Source organism: Notolabrus celidotus, chromosome 14 (assembly GCF_009762535.1).
Source record: "Notolabrus celidotus isolate fNotCel1 chromosome 14, fNotCel1.pri, whole genome shotgun sequence".
In the NCBI taxonomy this organism is placed as follows: Eukaryota; Metazoa; Chordata; class Actinopteri; order Labriformes; family Labridae; genus Notolabrus; species Notolabrus celidotus.
The window spans coordinates 28400966-28419510 of NC_048285.1; the positions used below are offsets into that span (position 1 = coordinate 28400966).

Below are 18545 nucleotides of genomic sequence, written 5' to 3' on the forward strand. Positions count from 1 at the left end.
TAGAGACCCCCCTCCCTCCCTCCCTCCTGCCCGAGCCTTGCAGTACAGCTCACCTTTGGAGAAATTGTTAAAAATATGTATTGACATGTAGCTTAGATTTGAGTCAGTTAAGCAGGATAGTTTTAAACATATATTTTTCTTTAATGCAAATAAACCAGTAATATAGCAGCAATGTTATATTTTGTAGGGTTGGCTGTGGTGATGGGGCCCACTGAGATATCTTTATCAGGGGGCCCAGAATTCCTGGCCCCTGAACAGATCAATGTGCTATTTAAAATCACAGACTCAACTAACATGATAGAGACCCAGAGACCTCCCTCCCTTGCAGCACAGCTCACCTTTCACTCCACCAGGGTGTGCTGTAGGACCCTGCTGCATCCGCATGAGTGTATCATGTCAAAAGAGGAATGTTCTTACAATGAGGGTCTGTGTATTGTAGTTCCGCTATTGCCTCGGTGCACCACACGAACAAACGATTGTCAATGGACTGTGTGAGACGGATCTCAATCGTGTATGAACCGGTTTCCCTGTGCTTCAGATGCGCGGTTTCAGACTTGTAATCTGCTGCCAGGTTCCTTTTTTATCCGGACGGAAAGAGAGACAGAGAGAGAGAAAAGGACTAATTCCCCCCAAAGAGAGAAAATGCCGTGAGTCTTGAAGTTTAGTGGATCTGTGTTTTCGTAGATTCCTCTATCTTTGTCGATCCCTCTCTTTACTTTGTCTTTAGAGTTACAGTGTTGCAATTTTTTTTGACATTTTGATAAGTGTGGCACGTTGAAGGAAAAAAAAAGTCGAGGGATGTAGCCAACGATGGAAGTGAAGTTGTGCGTGCTATGATTGTGAATCATCCCAGGGTTTCATATTGGATTGAATTTATCTGTTAGCAGAGGTCGAGTCGTTTAAGCAAGAGTGGATTTATTCCAGCTGTGAATTTCACGAGCCTCTTGTGTTTGTAAATCATTTCAGTTTTAATTAGAAGCTCATCCACACAGAACACCCTGAGGAAGAAATCACCAATAACACTCTGGAACATTTGGACTTTTTAATACCTTATCTTACTTTTTAGACCAGTGCGTCATTTCATTTCACATCAGTTTGATCATTCTACAACCATTTTTAATTAACTATCAAAGGCTGCTTCATCTCTCTTAAGGGTGACTTGTCCAGTGTAGCATTTTTCTATCCACATGGGATCATAGTCCACTACACGTCTTGGTTCCTTCCATGCCCGTCCTGTGGTCCATTTTAAGCTCACTGGACCTCAGTCCGTATAAACACTGGTCCTGGACGTGTTGGCATGGGAGAAGCCACCCCTGCTCAAGCTGCTGCAGGGGCATTCGTACCCATGTTGGGAGTCGGTTTAGGAGCCATGCCCGGTGGAGTGGGCACTGGCCCGGTGGTCGCCACCTCCAGGGGCTCTGCGGTGCCCCAGCTGCACAACGCCATCGTGGAACGTTTACGAGCCCGCATAGAGCTGTGCAGAAGGCACCACTCCACCTGCGAGAACCGATACCAGAGGGGTCAGGCTGAGACCTCGGACCGGGAGCACGAGAGCACGCTTCACCTGCTCAACATAGTCCAACAAGGGCCTGGGAACCGGAAGACAAAGGGGAGCCGGGGATCGAACCAGCAACCTCCAGAGTACAGCAGGGTCAATGGAGAGCAGAGGGGCACGGAGGGGGAGCAGAAGATCTCCACGCGCATAGCGGTAAGTTCTGAGAGAGAGAGAGCCAAGATGGTGATTGTGGTGAGGGTGAAAGATCATGATGGTGGTGGAGAAGGTGGAGGAGGTGGAGAAGGTAATGATGATGAATGGAAATGTTATGATCAACCTTGTGTTAGATACACACAAGGTATTTGTGCTCTATAAAGTTGTGCTGGTGATAAATGGTGATAATGATAGTTATGATGATGTTGATTATGAAAGCTTGGTAACCTATGGTGATTATGATTATTATGGTAATGGGAGGACAGGCTGCTGTCTCTTGTGAATGTTGAGCAAATGCAGAAAGTTTGACCTGCCTGTAGACGCCACTTTAGATTTATTTGGCAAGCTTGTTATGCTGGTTATGTTGTATGCATGTGAAGTGTGGGGGTTTGAAAATATAGATCTACTGGAAAAGTTACACCTTCAATTTTTGAAGTATACCTTAAAACAGGCATGTCCAAAGTATTGCCCAATCGGGGCCAATCGCGGCCCAAGGTCCATTTATTTATGGCCCCAAGCTTCCATCTTAAATTGTGTTATTTATAGCACAGAAATTAATCACATTCTGAATCATCTGAACATTTGCAGTTTCTTTCAAGCGCACAAACAAAACTAAAGTGAATCCAGAAACGTCTCAAAAAGCTTCATATGGACTACTTGTATAAAAGCCAAAGCACTGGGAATTCTGCAAGATGACAATAAAGAAGAAACACAAGAACTCTTTAAGTTGAAAGGTTTTCAAAATAAGGTTTTTATCATGATTTGAAATTTTGTTTTATGAACACTGAAAGTTCAGAAGACACAAGACAAGATCAAAATTATGAAATGGTACAGAAAAGGCTAAATTTGATGCATAAAAATTGTTCAGAACTCAGGAAAGGAATGATTTTGTTCTTAAAATGTTGTCTGCTGGTCAGAATAGTCTTAAAAACAACATCAAAAAGAAGTGTGATGAAATCCAGATCGTGATCCTGCCATAGGAAAATAATAATACAATATTTTTTCCCACATTGCCCAACCAAAAAAACATTTTCCTCCAGAAGAAGATAAAGTTTTCTAATGTTTAAGTGGCTTGCTGAGAACTGAGGACTACCTAGTTACTGTTTTATTGAGAACAAATGTAAAATAATTGTTATTAAATAGATATTTCATATATAACTTTTAGGATTCCTAAGTCTCAGTAGGAGCCACTGGCCCTGAGGTAATCTGACAACATCAAATGTGGCCATCTTTGAAAAAAGTTTGGACACCACTGCCTTAAAAGTTAAAATGACAACCTGCAATCACATGGTGTATGGCGAGCTGGGAAGATACCGACTCTGTATTGCAGTTAACAAAAGAATGATTGGCTACTTGGGGAGGTTGATCACAGGTAAAGAAAGTAAGTTAAACTGTATTATGTATAATTATCTGCTTAACCTGCACAACACAGGTGCCTATGCATCACCATGGGGTTTAAAGGTTAAACAGACACTTGATGACTGTGGCCTGTCATACCTCTGGATCACACAGCAGTATAACAACATTAACTGGCTTAGATGAACTGTTGAACAGAGGCATAAAGATCTGTTTTTGCAAAAGTGGCAATGTGAACTGGATAAAATGACATCCCTAGAAAAATGTTTGTTATTTGAAAACCAGAAGTATAGACAGGCTATCTGTAATTTTAGAACGAATAACACCAGGATCCCTAAGATCGCAGGAAGGTATAAAGGCCTGGATAGAAAACAGAGGATTTGTAATCTCTGTAATGATGATCGTGTGGGTGATGAGTACCATATTTTGTTTGAATGCACGATCACAAGCATTCTGAATATTAGAGAGAGGTTCATACCCAGCAGGTATTATTTCCAACGTCCCTCTGTGTTTAAATGAATTCTGCGTTTGCAATCAGATAAGCCAAAACTTATCTGTAAATTAGGAGCTTTTCTGAAGAATGTCCTTCCTTTGTTTAAGTAAGATCTGTTGTACTTCAAACATGCCGTGTGCCATCATTATATTCTTTTGTTATTTGTAATTTATGTTCTGTGGCTCCATACCATGTGATCATGGTCTGAGCATCAAATTAAAATGAATGAATGAATGGGAAACGAGTGGAATTGCTGGTAAGCTGAGAGCTCATTTGGCTTTGGTGAATTTGGTATTTTTTGTCCACATCAGATATTTTACTAGACCTTGTCCAACCCCTCCAGCACAACTACGGTTGTAAATCCACCCAAATGGCACCTTTCAAATATTTGAAGAATGAGAGTTTAACTTTATTCCTGATCTTGTTGACCAAACTGTGCCTTGAATTAAATTGGATAACCCAGGATCAGAAAGCTTGTTTGCAAAGTAATCTATTCAAAGGAAATGGTTTTGGGGTCATTGGGCCATGGGGATTTTTTTGCAGTGACTGTAAACTTGTCAGCATCTCTCTACTGTGTGCAGCTGATCCAAACACAGGGATGCTGATGCACTCTGTGGCTTGTTTAACCTATATAGTAAGCACGCTATCTTGTTTTGCAATACAGATCATTAAGTTTTCTCTCTCTCACATTAATTAAAAAACACCTTAGAGTATGCTACCTGTTTATAAGATTGACTGTGTGATTCTAATCCAGTACTCTCAGTCTCAGACAGTAACTATCAGTTCATGGTCAAGTAGCTGTGTATGCACTGACACAAAATCTGATGTTTGTTCACAGCCCTGTCTTTTAAAAATCAGCAATCAACAAAGTGGCTTGTAGAAACCTTCACAAGCCCATTCCAGAATTTCTCAACAGTTTGCGTTCATGCACTGCACTCAAACCTCTACTGGCTACTTTCCCTGTTTCTGGTCCATGTTCACAAGAAACAGACCATGATGTGATAAAAAAGTCTTTCTTTTGAGGCTCGATTACTATGGTAGTAGACACTTGATTTAGTCATGTTGCAGCTCTGCCAAACGTTCTCCAGAATAGCATATCTCACCTTCAAGAAAAGAGCTTTGTTATCATGTTTTTTAGTTTTTAGTTGTGAAGTTCATTTTTAGATTTTTTGGAGTGTACAGCATAAAGGATATGGAGGGGAAATAGAAGAAGAGAAGAGTTTTTATGTTCTGCCTTAACAGAGCTTTACAAAGATACAGCAGAGGGAAACTGAACTGTGAAACACAGCAGGACTTTCTGTGTGCCTGCTTGGACTGATATGACTGACTTCCTGTATGGCATCTGTTCAGGGCACAGCCAGGGAGATACAAGATTTATTTTGTTGTTTTCTTTCATTGGGCAAGAGGGAGTTCAGCATCTAGACTGTGAGCAGCTTTTTAATATAATGTCAACATGGTGAAAGCTTGCAGATGTTCCTGCTTTGGATTTGCTTGAGATGTTGGATGGAAAAATAAACAATGTAATATTTTTCCAGTATAGCCATAAAAGGGCAGTGATGATTGTTCTGTCAGTTCATTTATTGTCATCACTGGGGATTGGGCACAGGGTAGTATCTTCTACTTATAATGCAACTGTGTTCACATATCCCTTCATCATGACTTTCCTGTACAAGTAGATTCTCAATGATTCATATCTTTAAAGCTCTATCTTTTTATTCTTCTACATGGATAGTTTTCATGCTGTTAGGTGCGGTAAATCTGTGGATCATGATGAGAGGCAAGACACAACAACATTAGGGATTATATTGACTGTCTAAAAGAGGTCAGGGAACATCATTATCATGTTCTGTTTCTTTTTTTACTGATGTTGACTCTGGAGTAGCGTGTTCTACATAAAACTGATGAGTGCAGCAAAATGGCGAGAAGGAAATGAAGTCCTGGCTTACATGTTTATATCAACCCTGAGGTTAATATGTTTTTCACAACTCAGGATGATTGGGTGAAGCAGAACAGCAGCCAGTGCAGAAATTCCCCCTCTACGCATTTAAAACCGTATCCATCCAGCATTAGCACTGCAGGGAGTTCTTTCATAAATGCATTAACATTGAGTACAACCAATACCTTTAAAATATACACTCACACGAGTGAAGATTTCCCATCCTGTGTGTGAAAAGTTTCCTGGGATACATTCTTCTGAATTAAAAAACAAGGCCTCTACAATGACCACATCTGTGCATGTTATTGACTGTCCACTTTGGAATTTGCTATGGAAATGTACACCAAGTTAGGAGCAAACAACACAATGGATTATGACTCTGGGAGTGCAGAGTGAGCAGCACTTAACAACGGTGCTCATTGAGACCAGATTAACAAGGGATATTCTTTTAGATGAAATTGTTGAAACAGGGGAAGGGAAGAGATGAGGGCTTACTTATCCAACAACTCAGAAAATGATTTCTGAAATGCTTTCATGAACTCATCAAAACCTTTTAGATATTCAGATTTTAGATTGTATTTTCAATCTTCCCCTTCGTACCTGTATCGATACTCAGCCTTCAGCGCAGAAATAGGTCAGAGAGAGTCAAGTATAACACATTAGTCCTGTATTGTGATGCACATGTGTTTAGTTAACCCTCCTGTTGTGTTTGTTTCTCAGGAACAGCAATAATGATCCTGGGTTAATTTGACCCAGGGTATATTCAATTATCCAAAAGTGTCAGAACCCCAAAAAATCCCAATACACATTTTTTTTTAAATCTCTTTTTTTTTTTCACATTTTCATTTATAGCAAGAGTAGTAGTATTGCTAACACCTGGCATTAAACAAGTGGTCATGACTTAAAAAAAAATGCATACAACAAAAAATCCTAAATTAAATAGATTAGCCATAGATTAATTGTCTATAGACATATAGATATGTATATACACATTCATACAAATAAACTAATAAAAAAAACCCAAACAAAGAAACAAAAAAACTAAAAAACAAAGAAACAAAGAAACAAGACACTTCAGCTGTAAGGTACAACAGGGTACATAAATCACTTTTATTAGATTTAAAGGAGATCAAGAAAACACAGGTCAGTTGGGAAACAGGGACATTTACATAAATCTCATTTTAAACTCCATTACTAACCATTAAAATCAAGATTCAGTCCATTGGTGTTCTTTAATTCTCACAGATCATGCTTCAATGAGGATAACTCACTCGTTTTTCATTAAAATGAATGTTAAACCTTTTTTTAATATACATTGGAAAGCCCTAAATATAAATACAATAGTTTCACATGACATAGATTTCTGTTTATTTTATTTTATATTTAGATTTTTTTTTTTAATAAAGTGATGTTAATAAGTTAACATGACTCCTCTTCTGTCACATGCTGCCCAGATTTGTATGCTGCATTTAGCTGGTTTGGAAGGCATATTGCCTAAAATAGACTTTCAAAAGGGTCAATTTGACCCGCAACATAACAGGAGGGTTAAATCAGATCTGGACCCAGGATCATCTTGTATTGTCCATCAATGATTCAGATAGTGAGTATGCAAAATAAAGGCTTAACAAACAGTGATCCATCCTTGTCACAGGGAGCATGCCATACATTGTCATGCCCTATTATCATGTGTCTAACAAATGGCTCACTAGGTACCTTCTTGAAAGATGTGCTGGCCATGAAACGGTTTGAAGCATAAGCCCCTCGTATAAATGTTTAGAGCCACTGAATACATTTCCTGCGTGTGTTTACTTAAAGTCAAACAGGCCTTGAAAAGCAGTAGGAGAGGGATGCCTGGTGATTAACAGTCCTGTGTGTAGTTTTGTTATTTCCCGGTCTTGTTGCAGTGACACATCTGGGAACTACAAGCCAAGAGCAGCATGTGCTCATAAAGACAGTGCTCTGTAGACTGATGTGTTTGTCTGCTGTGTTTGCATACTTGCAAGTATACAGTATGTGCACCACACAGGAGCTTGCTCTTTTAAAAGCCAGAGTATGAGGAGTATTGGACATCTAAGGGTGGAGAACACCAACCACAAAAGAGCAGTCACCTACTATGTTAGCCTCTTCTTCTTCACCTGATGTTTATTTTCTCTACTATTTAGTGTCAAGTGCCATATTACAGCTTCAGCATTTAATTTAAACACCTTTGAGAAAAGGTCCAAATCAGCAACTTTGGTGTTGACTGAATTTTTTGGTGTTAGTTCCATAATGGATATAGTATCTGTGACATCACCCATCTGTTTATGAAGCGCTGCTTTGAAGCCAATCATCAGCGGCAGCCATATTGCTGCCTGTTGAGCAATTGTGACGTAAAGAGGCAGGCTTTGAGCCTCCTAGCCAACAGCTACAGTGTTCCCGCCTGTCAATCAAGTCAGCTGTGCCTCTCATTGGAAGACTTGTAATCCCAATATCTTCAAAATTGCAGCGTTAGAAAAAAATTCATCCCCCGTACAGTGTGTGCCGATTGAGAAATTAACTATCCAGACTACACTTGGTTTTTGTACCAGGCTGTAAACATGTTTATTTCTATTTTTTATTTAATTCGATTTATTTGTAAAGGGACCATGCACAATTTTTAACATAAATGTCACCATTTGATGCATTGTACCAGAGTTAGCTTAAAGCTAATTTACATCTGCGGTCCCTTGGCAGGTCACAATTAAAACATCACATTGTTAAAACGCTCGCTCGCACGCACGCACGCACGCACGCACGCACACACACGCACACACACACACACACACAAACAAACAAACAATCAAACAAACAGTACTGTATTTTAAGTTAAAAGTATCAAATCAGTGGTTGCAGTGTTGAGTGTCCTTTAGCAGACTTTTCAGTTTGGTTTTGAAGCTGCTGAGAGATTCACAGTTCTTAATATCCTCCGGTAAGGTGTTCCACTGAGTTGTGGCTTTCACAGAAAAAGCTGACTGCCCAAAGGCAGTACGGCGAAAGGGTACATTGCAATTTCTAAACAAAGATATTCTTGTGAATCTAATGGAGTCCACTGAGCGAAAGTTGATTAAACTGATGCAGTGGAGGCGGGGCCAAGCCATTTAAAATCTTATACACAAGACACAAATTTGAAAACAATTAAAAATTCTCAAAGCTCAAAAGATAATGTTTCTCCAGTATCCTACTGTAAAGATCATCTTTTTTGAATTGGTGTGTATGTGGTTTCCGGTACTTCCGGAGCCAGCCTCAAGTGGATCCTTGATGAACTGCAGTTTTTAGCACTTCTGCATTGGACTCATATATTTAGACCGGAGGTTGCCGCTTGGTTAGTCCACAACTAAAGGGTCACACCACACTGGTAAAAATGTATTTTTTTTTTTACTAATAAAAGTAATCCTACTGAACTGTAAAGGTTAAATGTATTTACTGTAATATACTTGTGACACCTTTTTGTCTGTACTGGCAACAGGAAACAATCACACCTCTTAAATAAGTCTTTATACTAAAGCTGAAACCACCAGCTGACTAGTGGATTGACAGCTTATTCAGATATCATAGAGAAAAAGAAAACCCTTGTACTCTCATGTGGTCATGTATGATGGATGAAGAGAGTGTGAGTGTGGGGTGGGGCGTGCACTATAAGTGCTTCCTGGCATACCCTGTTTGGCTGTTGAACCGCCTGAATCAGAGCTGCTGGTGGTCTGATCTCAGCCAGGCTCGGCTGTGATGTGAAACAATTAGCCCAGGTCCATGGGGGCCACCCACAGTGAAGCCCACAGCTTTACCCAACCCCGGTGCATGCAGCAAGGATCCATGTTCATCCCATAGATTGCTTCCATGTTGTCATGGGAAGGTTAAAGTTTCTCATACAAGAATAGCTTGTCTCAAGTTGGTCTGAACGGCGAATTACTGAAAATCCTCTTTAGTGAGGAGGACTGAAATCACCGGGTGCTGTTTATTGACGGCACAGCTCCACTGAGGGCCTGATGTGATTACGTTCTGCCTTCCTGTGTTGACTGTAGCTGTGAGATGAGTCGAACATCTCATAGTGCTCTGATTAAAAGACATTAAGACAGTGCCTGCATATGCTGTAGTAAAGCCATCTTTTAATCTCCTCCTTCTATTTGGGATTAGTGCTCATTCTAAGATACGGTTTAAATACAGTCACAATCCAATTCTTCACAGACAAACATCATCATGTGGTGAGGAGTATGTAATTTAAATGTCTTAGATATGAGTCTTTAGAATAAGAAATAACTAGAGAGTAATAAATGTTGCTGTATGATGTGTACAGCTGTGATTTACTTAGTGAAGAAGGGTTAAGTAATAACTCATAGTCCTGGATCCTGAATAGTTAAGGGGACAGTTCTGTTTTTTGTTGTGTTTTTTTTAAGTGGGGTTGTATGAGGTGCCTGTCAATAGTAAGTTTATTACCCACAGAGGACCCTGGTCAGCTCAGCCCCTTTGTTAGGAAACCGGACGGAGAACCGCCAAGGAAACTACAGGGCCAGGTTATCAACTGCTGTCAAAGGGGGCAATTTTACCATGTTTAGCCAACTCTAACAAAGTCTGACCCGAGCATTAAAGTCAATGTGAATGCTATATTTATATTTTAATCAGGGTTTTACATTGCCTTTAGAAATCCCTTTGTTTTAGCTCTCATGTGTTCCTCCACCTGCAGTACTTCCTCTTTAAGAATGTACTCTGAACAGAAGCTACAAGCTTGACCAATAGGAAAATCTTTGGATGAAAATGATGCCACCATGTCTGTTTCACAGTCCACCATAGATATTGTTGAACAACTCAACTCAACTTTATTTATATAGCAGCTTTCATACATAAAAACATGCAGCCATAAGTGCTTCACAGAGTAACAGACAGTCAGAAAGCAACAGCAATTATAAAATTCTAAAAGGCATGATTAAAAAAGGAAATACTTATAAAAAAAAATTTAATCAAATAAGTAAGAGTGGAAAGAAAAGTTAAAAATAAGGTAGAGTTAACAGGATCAGATGAACACAAGAAATAAATAAGATAAATAAATACATGTTAAAACAATGGTTTAGATAATAATGATTAAAATAATAAAGATAACAATAATAATGCAGTCCAGGGCTAAAATAAACTACTCCAAATTAAAAGCTAGATTAAAAAGGTAAGTCTTAAGAAACATAACACAGGAAAGTAAGTTATGATAGTGAAGTTATTGAATAATAATTCCTTATTGAATTATGTTTGTATTAGTTGGGGGAGAAACACGATTGCAATGTGGATATTATGATTCCTCCATCCATAAATGTCTGTGTTATGTCTTCTAATTGCCACTACATAAACACACAGGATCATCACTACATTTATCTAAGAGAAACACAGCAGCAGCCTTATACTGATACAAGCCAACCAGATTTATTGGCTTATGTAATACAAGTCACGGCCATGTAACATTATGTTCCCCACATTCCACAGTCATTTCTGAGGGGCAGTTCATAAATTTTAAGCACCAACTAGTTCTGTGTGAGCGCCACTTGTCTTTGTGGAAGGGAGGTGGGGGGAGTGGTAGGTTACTATCACACACAACGCTGATGCTGTGGCTTGTCAGTTTCCAGGAAATGACTTTCCTCTGGAGGACATTTGTTTGGACATTATGTTGATTCTGACTTAGTTAATAGCTACTGTATCATCCTCTGGCTAAATCGTCCATGAAATGAATGTCTCTATTCCCCAGTAAACATAGTTTTATGATAACATCAGCGTACATGGATTCTAAACAACTTGGCTACACATAAATTTTGTGATTGTGATTGCTCTGTCCTCGAGGGAGAGCAGGGTACAAGCTTCAACAAGATTCTCTGTCGGTAGCCCGACGCAGACACCGGGGTTTCAAGTGGTACCAAACAGAGTTCACTGATGGCTGACATTTCTCAGAGGAGCTTTATTTTCAATCTCTCTGAGTTAATGACTACATTTAATAAGTAAAGTGTATTTTCAATCTTGTAAACTACGGTCCTAATAACATCCAATTTCAGATAAGTCAGGATTTTCAACAAATCATTACTTCTTGTTTGATGATGTTCAAGTATGTCATATGAAATCTTCAGAGGTCATAGAAGGGATTCATTTTTTGAGAGCATCTTTAGACAATATATTGCTTTTCTGCACTGCTTTCAGAGAACAAACTGGATTTTGATTCTTCTATCCCTCATGGTAGCGTTTGCCGGCCACCCAGTTCAAAACAATGTTTTAAATGCCACAAACCATGCATCTCTTCCTGTGCACCAGTGACTATTTCCCAGAAATACCTTATGAGCAACTGGATACATGCACTGTATAACCTTTCAGAGTTGATTGTGTGTTGTGTCATCTGGCAGAGTAAAGGTGGGATTACAGATGAGCCTTCCCTGGTTGTGCAGCTTGAGTAATTCAAAAAGTGTTCCTGTGTGACTCAAGCTCAAGGAACTTAACCTTCTCTCTTTGTTGTAAACTGCATTATCATGTCTCATTACAGTATTCTCTTTTACCACAGCCTTGGAAATATCATGTTGAATATTGAGAAGAAGTGGAAAGAGTTGCATATGCATATGTTTTTTTGGAAGATGACCCAGTGTGATGGACTAGTACTGAATCTGCACCACTTTTAGCTGTGCAATATTTCAGCACCTGCCACTTTAAAACAACTACTGTATTTGCACACACCTGCAAACTGTACATACTCTACTGTTGTTATTTTTACTGTCTAAACTGTTATGTATATATATATATTTTTTTCTCTATTTCTATATAGCTTTATAATTTATTCCTATTGTACATTTTATACAGTGTATTTTTAGAGTTATAAGTTTAATTCTATTGTTTATTCTCTTATAGTTAAATACTTTACTTTAGACTATTTCTGTTTTAGGCATCTGGAGGACTGCTCCTTACAAATTTCACTGTTACAACAATGACTACAAAGATATCTCATCTTATCTTAGCTAACACCGCCAATAAGACTTAAAGCTAGGGTTGGTAGCCACGGAAAACTAGCTTGAATTTGAATGTAGCATGTCTTCAGGACTCCGTCTAACCCCTCCCCTTGGAACACCTCCAAAACGACGCCCCCGCTCACATGCATGAGCGCGGCTGATTTGCCACCATATGATCGTGACAGATTCAAAACCGGTCCTCAGCACATCGTCTGTGTTTTGCACTACGTCAACTCATTTCTCACTCAACGGTAAGAAAACACCAAAACATTCTCATAGTGAAAGTTAAAAACACAAACAAACATGAAATGTACGCTTTGCAGGAGGCGGGCAGAACGGCAGGAAAGGATTTGATTGGTTTCATAATTTGGCTCCTGATGGCAGGGATTGGTTGGTGTTTTCCAAGGTTTACTGCGGCTGTAGATAGCAGCTTTTTTTACCTCCTTTTTTTTTTTGGAATATTTTATTTTGCTTTTCAAATTTAAACACGTAGACAGAAAATAGACTTATACAAAGGACACAAAGGAAGAGAAGGAAGCCTACTGTATGAGAAGAGTTAATATTACAGACAAAATACAGACAATAGGTAGTTCCAAAATAATGATTAAAATCAAGAGAAAAAATAATAATGATAATTTAAAAAATAAACAATAAAATTACAGAAATGAATCTTCAAGACATTCTCAATACAATTTTGTTATACAGTGGCACAGTCCATCCTGTGAGATGGCAGGTTTCCATGTAGTCCAGATAGGGTTGCCATATCTTATAAAATGTTTTACTTCTATTTCTCAGGCTGTAAGTTATCTTCTCTAGTGGAACACATTTATTCATTTTAGAGCCAGAGTCAGACAGGAATGTCCACATTTGATTTCCATTTTAAGGCAGTGCATTTTTTTGGCAATGATCAGCAAGATTTGTATGAGCTTGATAGCACTCTTTTTAAAGAACACACTATGTATTGATTGCCATCAGGACATAAAGATCATTTTAACCAGTATAACAAAAAGTGTATCTAAATCTGACTAACCCCAGCTTTAAACTCTGAGTGTTTTGACAAACAAAAAACAATGCAAATTGAATTGAATGTAAAATCATTTTCCTATAATGACTGGAGGATACTTGAATGTTCACTGTCAAGAAATAAAAGTATATCCATTTTTTTTCCCCCAAAAGACAAGGCTCAGCAAATAGAGCGTCATGTGGAAGCAGCAGCAGCATCGGTTGGAAATAGTTCCTAGTGAATCTGGGACATCTCTGTACCTGGCAAGATTTGCATTGCCTTCTCCTCCTGAAATGAGCACACTCTTATTCCTCTCTGGACTAATTTAGATTTTGTTAACAAGAACCATAATACCAAAAACACACATTGCAGAAAAAAGGACTCCAAATAAGAAAACAAAGAAGAACACAGGAATCTGGGAAAGCCAAAAGTTTCCAGACACCCAGCAGGGCAGTGAGGATGTGTGTCAAATCAAAGGCGTTCATGGATCATCTGTTATACAGTATCTCTAGTATTGGTGTCTTTAAAAACCCCCTCATCCTCCTTCCTACTTCCCACTCAACCACCCTCCCACCATGCCACACACACAAGCGCACAGACACACTTGCAGACCCAGCCTGCCTCACACACCTCATGTTTTATTCAGTGGCCTATGGGAAGGCTGTGTCTGTCTTTGAAGAGTGCTGCCGAAATCATGTAGTAGGCCAATCTCATCCTCAGTCTTCAAGGGGTGATACAGTATAAGTGTGTACATGCTCTGAGAAACACAGGCCTTTAGACAGTCCAGGTGGGCCAGGTCTGCTTCGCTTCTGGATGAAGCATATAATAGCTGGGCCTTTAGGGTATATTTAGCCTCTAGTTTTTACTTGAAGTCGTGCCCGTCCCAGGTTAAAAGCCTTTCCTCCATAGACTCTTCATTGCTGTCCTTGGCTGCAGTCCGGCGGCTCCAGCAGAGCTTGCAAGGTAACAGCTTTACCTTCAAACACCAGTTTAACATTGTAAAAAATACATTATCAGCATAAACCTTGCAGCTTATTCCCCTGGTGGGGCAGGTTGTTTGTGTGTGCCCAATCTTATGATTTATATTCAGCGTAGTAATGAATAACAAATGATAGTTTGTCCTCACATTATAAACAAACAGACTCATTTGTCAAGTGCTGATACAATTAAACATCTTATAGAGTTCATCAACAGAATGTTTTTCATTGGCAAAGTTAATTAATGTTCAACTTAGAGATAGACTGATATGTTTTTTTCAGGGCTGATACCGATATCGACTATTAGTAGTCAAGGAGGCTGATATAACCGATATTTGGAGCCGATATTAATTTGCAGTAAAAAGGGAAATATTGGCATCAAATTTTTTGAATAATACAAACTCCAAAACTTATCTTCGTTTAAAAAGTTTTTTTTTTATCTTAGACAATAAACATCTTTGTTTTAAAATTCTAACAATAAATGCACAGAGCTCCCAGGGTCAGCAGCATGTCTTATAAAGTTAAAGGTGACATATTATGCTCTTTTTCATCAAAATATATTGGTCTAAGAGGTCCCCAAAACATGTCTTTAAAGTTTATTGCTCAAAAAAACACTTTGAAATCAGATTTTGGTCTGCCTGTAAACCCCTCTTTTTCAGCCCTGCTCAGAACAGGCTGTTTTCTGTGTCTGTGCCTTTAAATGAGAATGAGCTCTCTGACCACGCCCCCTCAGGAAGTGGATGTGGCCTCGGCTGTGAAGCACGTTGATCTAATGTTCACATGTTGGCTGAATATACACGGCTGCTCACAGACCGGCGTTACTTCAACCCTCTGAATCTGATCCAGAATCTGGTCCTGACGGAGAGGCGCCTGCAGCAGGACCTTTCTGAACGATTGGTCACAGATTTAGTGTTTCTTGTTGTTTTATTTGTCAGCATGTCGACGTGTGTCTTGGTACACAGCTACCAACATGTAGCTACGTGGCTATGCTAACTAGCGCTAGCACTTTTCCATGAAATATAAATCATCCACTAGATCTTCAAATCTGTAGACGTGGGGAGTAAAACCGACCTTTGTGTTTATTAAGACAGCCTACAACTAGCATGCCTCCCTCCTAAGCTCCTTGTTAGCACACATGTGTGCAGAGAATGAAAAACGGAGACAGAGTTGAGGGCTGAACAAGCTCCGAGCTCTGACTTCCGGTACCGACCGGATGTCGTTGTGACGTATGAAAAACACTGAAAACTGAAACGGCTCGTTTCAGCACACATTTACAGAAAGGTGGAGAAATCAGAACAGGGGCAGAATGGATTTTTTTCATTTTCGGGGGGGGGTTGATCTTAACTTATCTTTGTTTTATGGGGATGTTTCAGTTTATTTAGTGTGGTTGTATGAGTTTTTAATCACTAGTAATTGTAGGGGCCACAACGGATGCTTCTCAGCTTGTCTCCTGTAATGAGAAACTGCAGGGAGACATGGAACACAAGATAGGCTACGGTTTCTGCAGACAGTGTCATTTCTGCAACTTGATTCAGTCAATTTTGAGCCAAAATAACCCAGTTTTAAATTGATCTCTTATCGGCTGTCAGATTTTTAAAAAAGGCCGATGCCGATATGCAACAAAATGTGAGGTTAGTTCAAGTCAAATGTCTTTACACGTTTGAAGTACAATACATTTCAAAATTGCTGCATGTTTGAAATTGTTTAAAATTTCCTTGATGATCCTCCAAGGAAAAATTAGAGCCTGCAGTAGACTCTGGTGAATATGCAAAGATATTTGTTCCATGTTATGAATATGAATTACCCCAGGATCCAGTGCTTTATTCTGGTGAGTGTTTCACTGGGTTGAAATACCTTCACTCCCAAGGGGGTTGGATCGGAGAGTCCCTTCTGTATTCCTTTGTTGTTGATTTGTGCTTTCAGCATGCTTCCAGTTGTTACCAGCGCTTTGTTTGAATTTCAAGCATGATGTGGACCTGGAGACACAAAAAAGCTCATCTGCAGTACTTGAAGTCAGTGGGGAATTTTGAGAAGACTAATATGTTAGAACTCCATTGTAGCTATTAAGAAACTTGCTTTTCATGGTCTTCATCATCTGGAACTTAAACATTAAAATATATATATAGACATGTAGCTTCGGGCAATCACTTAGCAAGAAATCACCATGTTTGTGTACATCTATCTCCAGAGAGGCCTCGTAGAGGTTCATGCCTGATGCGATTCCTTCTGCTGAGAGAGCTCTTTGAGTTCTGTCAGGTTTTTCCTGCTTGACTTAATTGAAGAGAGGGCTGGATTGTGTGTGAGGAAAAAGAGGGAGGGGTGTGGTGGTGGTGGTGGAGGGGGTTAGTGCCTTGGAGTGTCTTTCCACAAGTGCTTTGCTACCCAGTCCTGAAACTGGAACCCTGTGGGAACAAGCATGCTCAGGTTTATTTTATGTGCAGTGCATGGAAGGTGAATTGAGGGGACAAACTGCATGCAAAGTAAAACACTGGCAGAACTTGTCACCCTGTTTATGACAAGCCCTACACATAGACTCTGGTTTTAACCCATTTTTTGTCATGCATATGTGATCCAACTTGACAACTAGGACTGTTTTGTTTCAGAGCTGACAGTGATATGATGCTTGCATAAACAGGAGCTTATCTATAACTGTTCTCACACTTATCTGACAATCAGGTACCTGATCTGTCAGAGTTTCCTGGACTTGTTGCTGCTACTGTTGTAAACAGATCTGATTATCACAGTTGCCACTAGAGAACAGGGTGTGGATGTCCACTCCTGTGTTCCTGGCTTGACATACTGACACTGTCCTCACCTTGCTTGAATCCTTTACAACAGCCTTACATGCCTTTTAAAAGCCTGAAAACAAGATCTGTTTATCAGGAAAAAAAAACCTTTTGAAGCCCGAACAGAATCAGCAATCTCGCTCTTCTGTTGAGGAACAATCGGGTTCAGAGCAAAGCAGCTTTATTTGCAGGACTTCAAACAGCCTATTCTCCCCAGGGTCATTACCCCGCTCAGGAAATGAGAAAGTGGGCTCCTGATGTCACTGGCAAACCCCTTTGCACAGAATGCCGGGTTAAACTGAGAGGGGGAGGGGAGGGCCATGCTAGATCAGAGTTCAGACATGTTTACATTACAGCTCAGGATATTTCTCAGAGCCGGGCCAAGCTGCAGAAGTTCCCAGGCTCCAGAGTAGCAGAGTGCTGAAAAGAGGCACAAGCATTCACTTTTTCTCTCTCTTCTCTCCCCCGCTCTCCTGTGCTCTGGGGTCTAAGTCACAGTTCAACTCCATTTGCATTGTGGTAATGTTGTGTTCTGTGCTACAGTTGGACTAGTGGGAATATTATGGATGTGAAATGTATAAGGAAGCTGACACAGTTGACACAGATTAAGTTTGTATGTGTGAAACGTTGCAGCTGACATTGTTTTAGGAATGAAAGTCAGGAACTTTTTCTGAATTCAGAATAATAACTGATTATATTTTCGTCTCAGCCCAGGACATCTCCTTTTCTTTCTCTTCTAAAGAACTGTTTGATATGCATAGCACTTCATCTGTCTCAGCCGTAACAATAACAAAGTGTAGCACGATAAACTAGGTGAATGCTGTCCCATCCTTTAGCATGAGCGAAACTCACATACTGAACCTGTATTTGTTTTAAATAGGGGAGAACGGGGTTGGTTGTCACACGGGTTGATTGGCACACTCGTTATATCTCACTACCACAGGGCACTGTCTCTCAAATTGGGGTATGGACATTTCCAGAATTAGGATCAGAGCTCACTTACATAGTCTTCTCTGGAGTAAGACAGCTGAACTTGAGGTGAGAGGACTTTTTGTGTTTTTCATGTCAAATTGTAAATATTCAGCTCCTCTGTGTTTTTCTTCTAGGCTTTTAAACGATGGGTCTATAACAAAACAGGGAGAGCTGAGGGGAAAGCCATAGTTTAGATTTGTATTAGCTAGTTGTTAGATGGTTGTTAGCCTTGATGCTAGCAAAAAAATCCAGTTGGGGTTGGTCGTCACATTCTCTTTGGGTTGGTTGTCACATGTAACAACCAACCCCTATGTTGGCAAAATCATGCATGGTGAAA

General features: G+C 39.7%; 1 protein-coding gene across 1 annotated transcript in view; it reads left to right on the forward strand.

The window, feature by feature from the left end:
• Positions 1 to 419: 419 nt before the first annotated feature.
• The window catches only part of zmp:0000001236 (mastermind-like protein 2), a 52346-nt gene continuing 34220 nt past the window's right edge, over positions 420 to 18545 (forward strand). Inside the window, 2 exon segments of the mRNA XM_034701472.1 lie at positions 420 to 1263; positions 1265 to 1708. Coding sequence (XP_034557363.1) covers positions 1225 to 1263; positions 1265 to 1708 — 483 coding nt within the window. The 5' untranslated portion in view covers positions 420 to 1224.